Below are 13,474 nucleotides of genomic sequence, written 5' to 3' on the forward strand. Positions count from 1 at the left end.
TTACAAACATACACTATTAACAGAGAAATTCTGAAATTTTTGGAAAAAAAAATTTTAAACTTGGCCATTGCGAAGCCATTTTTAGTAACCCCTCGGAAAAAAGAAGAGCCTGCGTTGGCAGGATAACTCCATACAGGATCATCTAAAGTAAACAAATTATTTTTGTTAAAACCTTAACTTAGAACTTGAACGAAGAAATAAAAGCACTGAAAATTGGATTTTTGGCACACATTTTTACAAAAAAATTAAAATGTCAATAAAAATTCCGCGACATTTTTGTTTTTCAAATAGTTGGAATCGAAAAAAAACCAAGTCCTTAAGAATTGTACCCAAAGACCTGTGTAAAATTTCATGAAGATCGGTTGAGTAGTTCTCGAGAAATCTTGCCAACCGGCGGAGACTTACTTTACATCACCATAAGAAAGAAAACTATTTTTGAACTCATTTAGTAAAAAATAATTTTTTTTTAAAACTAAGTGCTTATAAATATTTTTAGTAAGGGTGTCAAAAATCATGGGAACATTTTATTATGTCCAAAATATGAATATTTAATTAATATTTCAAGCAAATATTCAGCTGGCAGTGCATTTCGTACTTTTGCGAAATTCCAAAAATCGTACGACGTAATTCACGTGCTTGCCAAAAGCTACAGCGCGCACATGCTCACACACACAACAGCACACGAGGCATCGTGTATTTACGAACACAAGCGCTTGTGTGCTTATTATAAAATATAAATTCATTATTTATGTAATTTTTTCGCTCTTAATTGACAATTCAACTTTTTAATCGGTAATGACAATTAAGCGGTTATCAGTTGGCGGTGCCGCGCACATCTGTGCGCCTCATTCACACTTCGTTTTAATTATAAATTGCCCATTAAACACATAAATATATATGTATGTGTGTACGTATGTATGTAAGTATGTATGTGTGTGTATTTGTTTGAACACTTTACTGTTGTTGTTACACTTTAGTGTTGTTGTACTCGCGCAATTAGGGGCTTGACATTTCTTATCAAACAATGCGCTGTGTTCAAGCGTTTTGTATTTCCGATTTAATGCTTTGTAGGCTCCTAACAAAGTCAAACATTTTCGAAATAATCAAACTAATTAATGCAGCGTGTGTGGCTGTGTGTCTGTGTGTATGTGCGATTTCATTAAACACAATGAATCTCAAAATTTAATTTGCGCCTTAACTCATTCATTCATTTGTGATCATATACTATATGTATATATGTATATATTTTATATAGGCTACTTGAGTACATGCGCATGTGTTTGTGTGTGCGTGCGAAATGTGCGTAGATGTATGTCAAACTAATTAAATTTAGCACCGTGTGATAGGTATGCCAGCATAGAGAAGCGCGCTTTCTCACTCAAGTGTGATCTATTTTTATTGCCTAGTCAAAAGTCGTCGTATTGCCAGACGTGTGCCTGCCTAGCAGCGGGGCGACTACAACATCTTGCGTGAAATTGCGTCATCCCGATATTTGAAACACGGAGCGTTCATTGCCATTCACTTTGGTCTCTTCATTAATACTTTTTTTCTTCTTTTGTTTCATTTTTTGGTGTCTCTGTTTTTTCTTCATTGATTATTTTGTTTTTACTTTTGTTTCACTTTTCAGTGCCTTCTCCGATTTGAAGAGGTGCCGTAAATTATTGGCATCAATCACGTTTGGCATATTTCGTAGTACGTGCAAGTAGTGGGCACTCATTTGAGGGCTTATACTCAAGTCGTGCAGCACTTTGATACTCAAGAAACGAATACACACCAACAAACATGTGTTCACGTCAAGTGTATTCCTTCAGTGTGGCCCTTGTACGTCTTATTGCGGGATTACAAGGAATTATTTGACATTAGTTGTGTCTGTCCATTAAAATATGATGTCTACACTGAAAAAAATATATATTTTTGAATTTAAATTATTTTTAAAACAAAAAAGTCAGTAATTGTTTGAGATAGATTTTGAGAGTCATTGAACCAGAAAATGGTTACATTGGTTCCTAGGATAAAAAGCAGTATTTCTTCAACCATTTTTTTCTTATATAAAAAAACTAAATATTATATTAGAATTTTTTATTGTTACAAACATACACTATTAGCAAAGAAATTCTGAAGGTTTTGGAAAAAAAAATTGCGAAGCCATTGCCGGTGACCTCTCGGAAATAAGATGCTCCCTCGTTGGCAGCAGAACTCCTTACAGGAACATCTAAAATGAAAAAGATGTTTTAGTTAAAACCTTAACTTAGAACTTGAACGAAGGAATAAAAATACTGAGAATTGCAGTGAAAATTTCGCAACAATTTTTTTTTTAAATAGTTGTAATCGAAAAAAATTCTTCGTCAAAGTCTTTAAGAATTGTATCTCAAAGATCTGTGTAAAATTGTTTAGTAGTTCTTAAGAAGTCTTGCTAACCGACTTCAAAAACACAGTTTCGAGAAAAACGCGTTTAAAAACGGTGCACTTAGCCTGGCTATCCTCGAGCGCACATGTTCTCAAGGCTGTATCTCTGAAACGATAAGTCGGATCCACTTGAAAATGTCTTTCAAGATTGCACCATTACTTGGGCAATAAAAGTTGCCAAATTTTGTGAAGATATCAATTTTTCCATACAAAGACTGGATCCAAATTCATCGTTCACATGTATGACAGCTAAATGATATAGTGGTCATATACCGGTTCTAACAAATAAGGAGTGTCTTGGAGAGAGAAGGACTTGTGCAAGAGTACAGATCTATAACTCTGAAACTGAGGGACTATTTCGCATATGTATATAGACGGTGTAGCATGGTTAATCGACCCTATTTATCTTTATAGAGTATCCGATATTTCTTTCGAGGCGTTACAAACTTCTTGGCAAACTTAATATATCCGTTGAGGGTATAAAAATGCTCCGATAAAAAGCATTCTAGAAAACTTGAGTCTTAAATGATAATTTTTAAGGAGTATTATAGCTGTATCTTCTCAACCAAACTTATAGCTTTCATCATCAGTGAAATATATAACACTTTAAATAGTCGGTTTAATCTTGTATCTGAAAATATGAGTCAAATTTCGTTTCAACCAAAAATATGTGATAATAAGTCAATAAGACATGTATCATCTTAGTAGGAAGTCTGAAGATATAAACTGTAAGAAATTTTCAGAGATTGTAGTCCACGAAATAGTCCTAAATATTTTCCTTTTACCAAAACTTCAAGAAGTCCGAACATGTTAGAAGGTTATGCCTTTCAAATTTTGGAAAAAATTCTCAGGTGAGATTTCCAAAGTGAAACAGATCTTTTATAAAAGAGTTAACCCCTTATAGCAAATAGTATAGAATTTGAAAAAAAGGGCCGATATTGATAACAAATTTTTCCGTTAGAATCGAAAAGCATTGGCAACTTATTCTACGTAGTACGGGATAGTCTTCGGAATCTTATGAGTATAAATCTCTTGATGTCTTATATTGGAAAGAATGACTTCCTTTTATTTTAATAATCGCAAAACTGTATGTTCTGAAGAAAAGTCGTTGATACGCGATTTGCACATGAGGCCAAATCTTCTATTTCTACTACTATATCAATCGTATTGAAACAAATGTCTCATTTCTGACTTTTCGATCATAACTTGCGGAGTTTCCTCACGACTTTCTTCACAGAACTTCGCCATAGATTAGAGATAAATTTAGCCAATTTGTTTAGGAACAGTTTGCACTTGAGAGCAAATCTTTCACCTTTACTACAAAAATCTCTCCAAGTTGTTTTGGAATTGTAAAATGTATTTCTCACCTACAAATCCTCTACGTTATCGTACGATTCATTGAAAGAAAAATATAATTGAGCGCTAACTTAATAATATGCTTATAAATAATAATAACCTTTCCTTTGTGTTCGTTTTAAAGAAAAACAGGTTCAAAAACTTAAAGACGAAGTCTATGAATTCTTCAATAATTTACTAAGCGAAAGACATTTACTTAAAATGGTAGTAAACCACTCAAAGCCCTTTAATTTTTTCAACAAAAATATTCGTGTTATTTTTCACCGTGTAAAAAGTGTCTGACTCAACACACTGCATAAAAAAATGAGCATAGATAAGTGCGGCGAAAGGGCAACGCGCGCATAAAATCAACGCAACGGCGTAAAAAAATTTGCGCTGATAAGCGAGAAGCGACTGAATTAGCGCAAGAAATGAAATGAAGCGTCGCAATCCGGCACATATTGACTGAGCGTGAATGAATCTCTGTACGTATATACGGCGTAAGTGTGTGCGCGCGCTCGCGTTCGATAAGACACTTGATTGGCTGGCAAAGCCGGCAAGCGCTTTCCATATATACGCGCGTCTCGCGGTGTGTGTGCGCGCCGACCATTTGTCTTATGAAACCGAATATTTGCAATTGAAGACCAAACCAAATCGACAAAACTCAGTCAGTCGCGTTTTAGGAACAAAGCGAGCAACAAGCAAACCAAAAGTGAAACTAATAAGTGTTCATTAAGAAATATTAAACATCAAACTTTAGCAAAGAGACAGTGTAAATACGCGAGCGAAAGTTGTGAACGCTAGTAATAGGTAAAAGGAAAAACTTAGTGAACGCGGTAACTGAGCTAATAAGGGCTAGTGCACACGTTCACCGACAGCAGCAAATATAGGCACATAAGCGACACGTGCAAACAAAAACAAAAATAGCAAAATATTAAGCAGCAAAAAGTACCGAGTGCCAGCAGCAGAGGGGACAACATCAGCGCAATTGCAATGATTGGAAATTATCAGGAAAACCTACTGAAACTACAAAGAGCAAAAGCGAAGGCAGCAGCGTACAGTTTGGGCTGAAACGCCGCCGAGTTGAGAACATAAAAAGCGTTTTCACATCAACGTGGAGCGCGAAGACAGAGAAGCGCAGTGAAGCTGAAAACGCTACGGAAGCAAATTTTCAAAGGAATTAAGCGCTTAGCAACAAAGCATTTTCCAACAGCAGAGCGTTCACATTACTTGAGGGGCAAAGGAACGAACGGAAATAGACTACCACGAAGAAGAAAAAAAGACACACCAACACAACAAAGCAGCTGAGCAACATGCAAATAGCACAGAAGCGCTGCCAGTGGTCATCAGCAATGCAAAAGCCACAACAACGACAAATAAGTGGGGTACTTCAGCAGCTGATAAGCGTTACATGTCACGTGCTAACGCTCAGCTTGCTGACGCCAATAGCCCGTGGCGCGGCGCCGCGCCCTCTCTACACAGACAACAGCCAACCATCGGTTGATGCAAAACACTCCCTCTGGTTGCACGTGAACAAAACGTGTCTGACGAACACTTGCAATAATACGCTCACCGAGCAGCACCTCGAACAGTTGGAGCGTAACATCGATTGGACGGTGAATGCATGCGACGACTTTCACACGCACGCTTGTGGCAAGTGGGTGCCGCCAAGTGGACAACAGAGCACCGCAAGCATGCTGCAGGTGGGGGAGGAATCGTTGACCGCGCGTTACGTGGAACTATTTGAGCGATCACTAAATGAACGGCGCGCGGAAAGGCGCGATGCAGCGGCAGTGACGGCGGCGCTTACGAGAGCGGCACAGCGACAGCAAGTGCGGCGTGCGCGTAGGCATGGAAGACGCGCTGCGGCGAAGCATGTGGACGCGACAGGAAGTGGCAGTGAAAAGCAGCTAGAAACAGCTTTAAATGTAGAAGTGCCCATAGAGGCGTATGACATGACGACGGAAGCTGAAGATTACGATCTAGTGCTTTCGAGCTTGTTGCGCTACTATCGTGTCTGCAAGCAAGCAGAGCGGCTAACCGTACGCGGCTACTATGATGAAATACGTGCAGAGGGTCTACTGCGGCCTCACAAACGTCACTGGCAGGAACTGCTGGCCAACTTTGCGCGCTATGGATATGGCGAACAATTCGTATTCTTTCGCGTACGTCAACAGAATGCGTCACAACATGATATTACTGTGCTGCCGCATGACACACATAAGCGGCTCAATTTAACAGCGGAAATATACGAATTGTTGCGCGCACATACACACAAGAGTCGCGCCGAGTTGGCAACGGAATTTCGCGCTTTGGAAACACATGTCGAAGGCGTGGTGAACAACATGTGCGCGGAGGATGGTGTGGTGTACAACAACACGGTGAGCAGCACAACTGCAAGAGCCGAACAACATGCGATTAACGACCAGCCTGCGATACCCATCAGCGCTGAGGAGGACTGCGATCTGACGGAGACTCTAACATTTGCTGAGCTGACGCAGCGCTGCGCGGATGTTGATTGGCAGCGCTTCATCGGCGCGCCGCTGGGACGACACATGCACGCGGCTGATCCGATACGTATTGATTCAGTGGCCACAGTTTGCAAGCTGGCGCGTTACCATAACCGGGCTGAGCATGCTCATATCAATTTTCTCTACACGCTTGCACGTTTCCTCAGCTATTTGGAGCAGCAGCAATACAATCCAGTGCGTTTGGGCAACAGCGGCGCTACCTGTATACGTCACATGCGTAAAACGCTGCCAGTCGTCATGACCTACGTCTACGATCGCGCCTATTATGCGCCCGTGCGTGCTGACAGCGATCGCGTCATTCTCACAATATTTGCCCAACTCAAAGCGGAATTTGAACGCACCTTAACCCTCAACCGCATGCAGTTCGATGCTGACATTTTGGAGTATTTGCAGCAGAAACTCTTATCGCTACGCATCAACCTGGGTAACTTGCCGCCCGCGGTGAACTCTTCATTCTATGTGGACCTCATGTGGAAGCTGAACGTCAGCCACAATAACTTCTATCGCAATCACCTGCACGCTTTGGCTCATACCTATGGTCATCTGCGTCGTTTGGCTTCCAGCGCTTCGAAGAAGCATAGCCGCAGCGCTTGGTACACTTTCAATTACCACGAGCCCACCTTCCCTGACAATCTGGATGCGACGCCTTACTATTTCTGCCTGAGTAACATGATAATCGTGCCATACGCCTACCTACAAACGCCTTTTTACGATCGTCAGTTCTGGTCCATTCTATTGTATGGCGATCTCGCCAACACCTTGGGTCACGAGCTCATCCACAGCTTTGATAGCTCATTCCTCGAGTATGACCATGTGGGCAACATGAACGAACTCATGATGCAGCGTATCTCATCGAATGCGAACTTCGCACGCAATTCGCAGTGTCTGAGTCAAGGCACCAAATTCCTAGCCGAGCGTATTGCTGATGTGAGCGGCACGCGTTTGGCGCTCAACACCTTTATGCGCGATCCACAATTCGTGAAAACAAATGGCCGCTTATTTTTCCTGCAGTTTGCGCAATTCTTCTGTAGCAACACCGACGAGGCGACCCATCAGCTGCAGGATCATTGGCATGATACGGACGCATTGCGGCTGAACTACACATTGTCGCAGATGCCAGAATTCATGGACGCCTTCAGTTGTCCGGCTGAAAGTCGCATGAACGCGATGCACCGCTGTGGTCTGTGGTAATTAAGGCTCGTTTAGGGGAAGGGGTTTGGGTTACACAAATATAGTATGAAAGAAAAAATTAGTATTAGCACATAAAATTTATAAGTGAAGTAGCATAAGCAAATCTTTTAGCGCTAAGGTACTTAAATGAATTTACCCTGTAACTAGTCCATAGTCTTTTTTTATACCTATTAACTTTAAAATTATTACAATAATTATAATCTATTTTAAAACATATTTTTTGTAAGAACTTAAAATATAGTGAAGTTATGAATGCACATACTACACATATATCAACAAAAAACAAGCAAATGAAAATGAATAAAATTTTTAATTTTTGAGAAATCAAAAAAAATGTATTTATTGAAACCAATTTGTGTCCTATTTATTGAATTTAACAAGTGCGGCTCAAGTATATTATAACATGAGCTGTATGGTTTTCAACCCAGATATATTTGGGTTAGGGTTTTGAAATTCGGTATTACCGATATCAATTTTACTCGTAAAAACAAAAAAAAAAACGGTTCAACTGTTGTTAAACTGTGCCAGTGGGATTGATTAGAGTATCAAAAACCTACAACCGCTACCTTTTCACCGTTTTGTGAACAATAACTAAATTTAGTTGTTTTTATTTTTGGTTAAAAAAATTTCATTTGTTTAATTATCTGTAAAACCTTCATTTTTTAAATTGGCAACACTAATGAAACTTCGACGGAAAAAAGTTGAAAATCGTAATACCAAAAATGATATCCTATAAAACTCGAAATAACATTGAATGCCGAAATTATTGTTCACAAAGTGATGCTATTTTCGGTACAAGAGTTTTATTCAAGTTTCAAGCTTCCGGCCGGCACTTTTAATTGTAAGTTTTATATGGATTCTGATATTTTTCCCACAATGCAAAAAAGGCCTGAACTAATAAAGGTAAGTCCGATAATATTTGAACTCCGATTTTTTAAATTTGCGGATTGCCTACCTCAAACACAAGGAATATAAAAATATCATCATTACATACAAAAAATGTTGGGATCCCAAATAGTTTCTGTCAATTGGATTACTAGTCGCGAAAAATATGGCTATAAGTTCGGGACTAAATATTTCAAGCACATCGGGCATAAAAATATCGTCAGTCCTCCCGAGAATACCTGCACATGCGAATGCTTTCTTTCAATAAGATTATTAGTTCTGAAAAATTTCGGGATCCCGATTTTTTTTTTTAATCTCAAGCATAGTTGACTTAAAAAAGGCGGGAAGATTAAATAAACAAAATAATCAAATGTCACTAATCCCGAAATTCCCGCGATCGCGCATACTTTCTTTCACTAAATTATAATTTCGGGATTTTCATCTCTTTATGTGATCCTAATATTATTTCGTTGTAACTTCGGGTTTATTTGAATTATTCACAATTAGAAAAAACAGTAACGATACCGAAAATTTTCGGGATTTTGATAATTTTTATGTGATCCCGATATTTCTTCGTTGTAATTTCAGGTTTATTTAATTTATGCACAATAAGAAAATATGCGAAATATACCGTCAATAATCCCGAAAAGTTTCGGGATTTTTATCATTTTTATTTTATCTCGATATTCTTTCATGTCAACGGATCTTTCGTTTTGTCGGCCCCTTGTAAATCAACCCACTAAGTATATGTACATATGTACATATGTATGTGTATATATGCACATATGTATTTGTAAATGAACCTTCAAATCGCTCATAAACCGCAAATGAATTTAAAAGTATTTCACTCAGCAAAAATTAGTTTTTTCTGCTCTACTATATAGTATATGGTAAAAGAATATTTTAATTACTTTGAACAAATAAATATATACATATACATACATATGTATGTACATATACATATTTCTAATATAAGTATGTATATACATTCTAAATATTTATATACTTATATAGCCAATTAATTGATCAGACACAATTATGTTTGCAATAGTAATTGGTTTGATATTTAGAGTGAACAAATTAAAATTATGTAATTTGAGATTCTTGTATAGAAATAAAATTTTATTTCCATTTATAGATTTTGTTAATTTTTTTTTAGCGACAATATTTTGCATATGCTAGCCAATTAAAGTTGCAACAAATATGTTGCTAACCGTTTATGATTTAATGCAATTATTATTTGCGATTAATTATATTACAAATTGCTTTTTCACAAAACGAAAAACAAAAAGCAAAGCACAAAACATATTATAAATTAATAGATTTTTTAATGTGCAACAAAAGAGCCATCAAAGCGGTGCCAAAAATAATTCATTTCATTTCACAGCTACTCATTTCATTTCATCATATCTCTTTCATTAATTTCTGGTATTTATTGTCAAACATAAATAAGGTTTTAAGTATGCAACTAAACACACATTGTGCACGCCTGAGCTTTCTCTTTCACACATTTTCCATACAAACATACCCGGAACATAACTGATTTAACCGTATTTGCCACAAAATCCTGTCTCGGCGCCCGAAAATTTACGAAATTATCAAATTTCCAATAATATTGTATGAAATAAAACGATTGGCCCGCTTCGCTGTCGCGCTGTTGGCTGCCTGACTGGCTCTAATAGATTACTAAATCAAATATATTGCGGTGATTCCGCTTCACTTTCATTTATTCAGTTTCAAAAACATGCATTTTGCTGCTTGCCATTTGCAGTGATATTCCAAATTTAATACAGTTTTCATACTTTTTTGAAACTATACAAACTTAATTTGCGAATTAAATGAAAATACAGTTATATTAAATCAAATGAAAAGCAGCCGCCTGAACACAACGCATATATTATTTATTAGGTAACTCATACGCCATGGTAGTTTTGCCGGCAATAAATTTGATTTTATTTCGGAACGCAGCCGAGCGTAAAGAGCATTAAAATACACTAACATATTAATATCTGGATATTAGAACGTTGATTAGTTGATGTTTTTTTTTCTATAAACCATAAAGTTAAATTTTTTCAATAATTTTTAATTTTGTCAAATTTTAAAAAATATTAAAAATTTTAATTTTTCTTGTTTCATTTGATAGAGAAATAGTTAAAGAATACACATGTCATACTTGGAGTAAATTGGAAAAATATAACTTTTGATATTGGGGCAATTGCATCGAATTTGCGTCTTAAAATTTAAATCATAAATCTCAAATCTTAAATCTTAAAACTTAAATTTCAAATCTTAAATCTTAAATCTTAAATCTTAAATCTTAAATCTTAAATCTTAAATCTTAAATCTTAAATCTTAAATCTTAAATCTTAAATCTTAAATCTTAAATCTTAAATCTTAAATCTTAAATCTTAAACCTTAAATCTTAAATCTTAAATCTTAAATCTTAAATCTTAAATCTTAAATCTTAAATCTTAAATCTTAAATCTTAAATCTTAAATCTTAAATCTTAAATCTTAAATCTTAAATCTTAAATCTTAAATCAAAAATCAAAAATCATAAATCTTAAATCTTAAATCTTAAATCTTAAATCTTAAATCTTAAATCTTAAATCTTAAATCTTAAATCTTAAATCTTAAATCTTAAATCTTAAATCTTAAATCTTAAATCTTAAATCTTAAATCTTAAATCTTAAATCTTAAATCTTAAATCTTAAATCTTAAATCTTAAATCTTAAATCTTAAATCTTAAATCTTAAATCTTAAATCTTAAATCTTAAATCTTAAATCTTAAATCTTAAATCTTAAATCTTAAATCATAAATTTTAAATTCTAAGTACTAAATGAAAAATCATAAATCATTAATCTTAATTATGATATAGTAAATCATAAATCATAAGTCGTAAGTCATAAATCGTAAGTTATTATTTATGGATCTAATATTAAATCAACAAGTAAGGAAGGGCTAAGTTCGGGTGTCACCGAACATTTTATACTCTCGCATGGTAAAGTGATAATCGAGATTTCATTATTCGTCATTTAAATATTTTTCAAATACCGTATTTTTGTAAAGTTTTATTCCGCTATCATCATTGGTTCCTAATGTTTATACTCGTATTATACAGAGAAGGCATCAGATGGAATTCAAAATAGCTTTATATTAGAAGAAGGCGTGGTTGTGAACCGATTTCACCCATATTTCGTACATGTCATCAGGGTGTTAAGAAAACATTATATACCGAATTTCATTGAAATCGGTATAGTAGTTCCTGAGATATGGTTCTTGGTCCATAAGTGGGCGGCGCCACGCCCATTTTCAATTTTTAAAAAAAGCCTGGATGCAGCTTCCTTCTGCCACTTCTTCCGTAAAATTTAGTGTTTCTGACGTTTTTTATGAGTCGGTTAACGCACTTTTAGTGATTTTCAACATAACCTTTGTATGGGAGGTGGGCGTGGTTATTATCCGATTTCTTCCATTTTTGAACTGTATATGGAAATGCCTTAAAGAAACGGCTCTGTAGAGTTTGGTTGACATAGCTATAGTAGTTTCCGAGATATGTACAAAAAACTTAGTAGGGGGCGGGGCCACGCCCACTTTTCCAAAAAAACTGCGTCCAAATATGCCCCTCCCTAATGCGATCCTCTGTGCCAAATTTCACTTTAATATCTTTAGTTATGGCTTAGTTATGACACTTTATAGGTTTTCGGTTTCTGCCATTTTGTGGGCGTGGCAGTGGGTCGATTTGGCCCATCTTCGAACTTAACCTTCTTATGGAGCCAAGGAATACGTGTACCAAGTTTCATCATGATATCTCAATTTTTACTCAAGTTACAGCTTGCACGGACGGACGGACAGACGGACGGACAGACAGACATCCGGATTTCGACTCTACTCGTCGCCCTGATCGCTTTGGTATATATAACCCTATATCTGACTCTTTTAGTTTTAGGACTTACAAACAACCGTTATGTGAACAAAACTATAATACTCTCGTTAGCAACATTGTTGCGAGAGTATAAAAATCATGATTTATTAATCATAGTAATTAATCATTAATCTGACATTTGAAATAAATCATAAATCGTCTATGGTAAATCAGTAATCATAATTTTGATAAAACATAAATCAAGAATTTTAAATCAAAAGTTGTAAGTTATCAATGCTTAATCATAAATCATTATAAATCATAAGTCAAAATCATATATCTTAAATCACAAATATGATGAAAAATAAAAACTATATATATACTTATTCGCATATTTCACCTGCCTTTTAATCTTGACATTCACTCGATCGCCTAAAGCCACCGAACGTCTGAGAATGCTTCAAACCTGCGAAGCTTCCAAATTTAAGCAATTCGTTCCTAATCAAGAAGAATTTGTAACTAATTACCCACTCCTTCTCGTTGCATATTGTTTTCGCCGACTTATTTAATTCTCTTTCATGCCACACATTAAGCTTTAATGATATAATTGCAAATATCCTGCACTACTACCACTACCACCTCCATATGGATGCATATGTGGCATGCGGCTGCAGCCTTCACCTTGCAGTAAGCCTTGCACCTACCGCCAGCGCTCTACAGAAACCACACCAACTTAATTCGTTCGTTATGCGCGGCCGCCAGCACTTGATTGCATGCTCCTACAGCCACAGCCACTGCAATTACTGCAGCAGCAAGGCGACACATATGTATGTATGTGTTGGTGTGTGCGTGGGAAACTTCTTTGCTAACAACTGCTCTTGAAAGCCACAATCAGTGTGCTGAAGTTGCACCTTTATTTTCGCCGTGTTGCTTTAGTATGTGCTAATAGCCGAGTATTTTATTTGCGACCGCCCATATGTGTGTGTGCGCGTTGTCAGCTGACATCTGCACCACGTCAGCGCTGTCTTGTAGGCAGCCTTGTGCGGCTGAAGTACGTGCATGCCGCGCAAATTGTCTTGCTGTCGCTTGACATTTCTATTTAACCACCACGTGACTGTATTGCCCACGCCATGTAGGTGTGTGTTTGTGTGTATATCTATTTCTGCTTTCATTGCATGCTTCGTGATTTAAACGCGCGTCTACAGCGCGTTAATGGACTATTAATGCAGATGGCATCGCCGCGCTGCTCACCAACTCGCTCCTC

The 13,474-nt window shown here is 36.6% G+C and overlaps 1 protein-coding gene across 1 annotated transcript; it reads left to right on the forward strand.

Annotated features, from left to right (window-relative positions):
• Positions 1 to 4,428: 4,428 nt before the first annotated feature.
• LOC126753143 (endothelin-converting enzyme 1) lies at positions 4,429 to 7,744 on the forward strand. The gene has a single exon (XM_050464346.1). It carries the CDS (start codon positions 5,055 to 5,057, stop codon positions 7,461 to 7,463), a length of 2,409 nt encoding a protein of 802 aa, XP_050320303.1. The 5' UTR covers positions 4,429 to 5,054; the 3' UTR covers positions 7,464 to 7,744.
• The last annotated feature ends 5,730 nt before the right edge of the window (positions 7,745 to 13,474 follow it).

This window comes from Bactrocera neohumeralis, chromosome 3, assembly GCF_024586455.1.
Source record: "Bactrocera neohumeralis isolate Rockhampton chromosome 3, APGP_CSIRO_Bneo_wtdbg2-racon-allhic-juicebox.fasta_v2, whole genome shotgun sequence".
NCBI lineage: Eukaryota > Metazoa > Arthropoda > Insecta > Diptera > Tephritidae > Bactrocera > Bactrocera neohumeralis.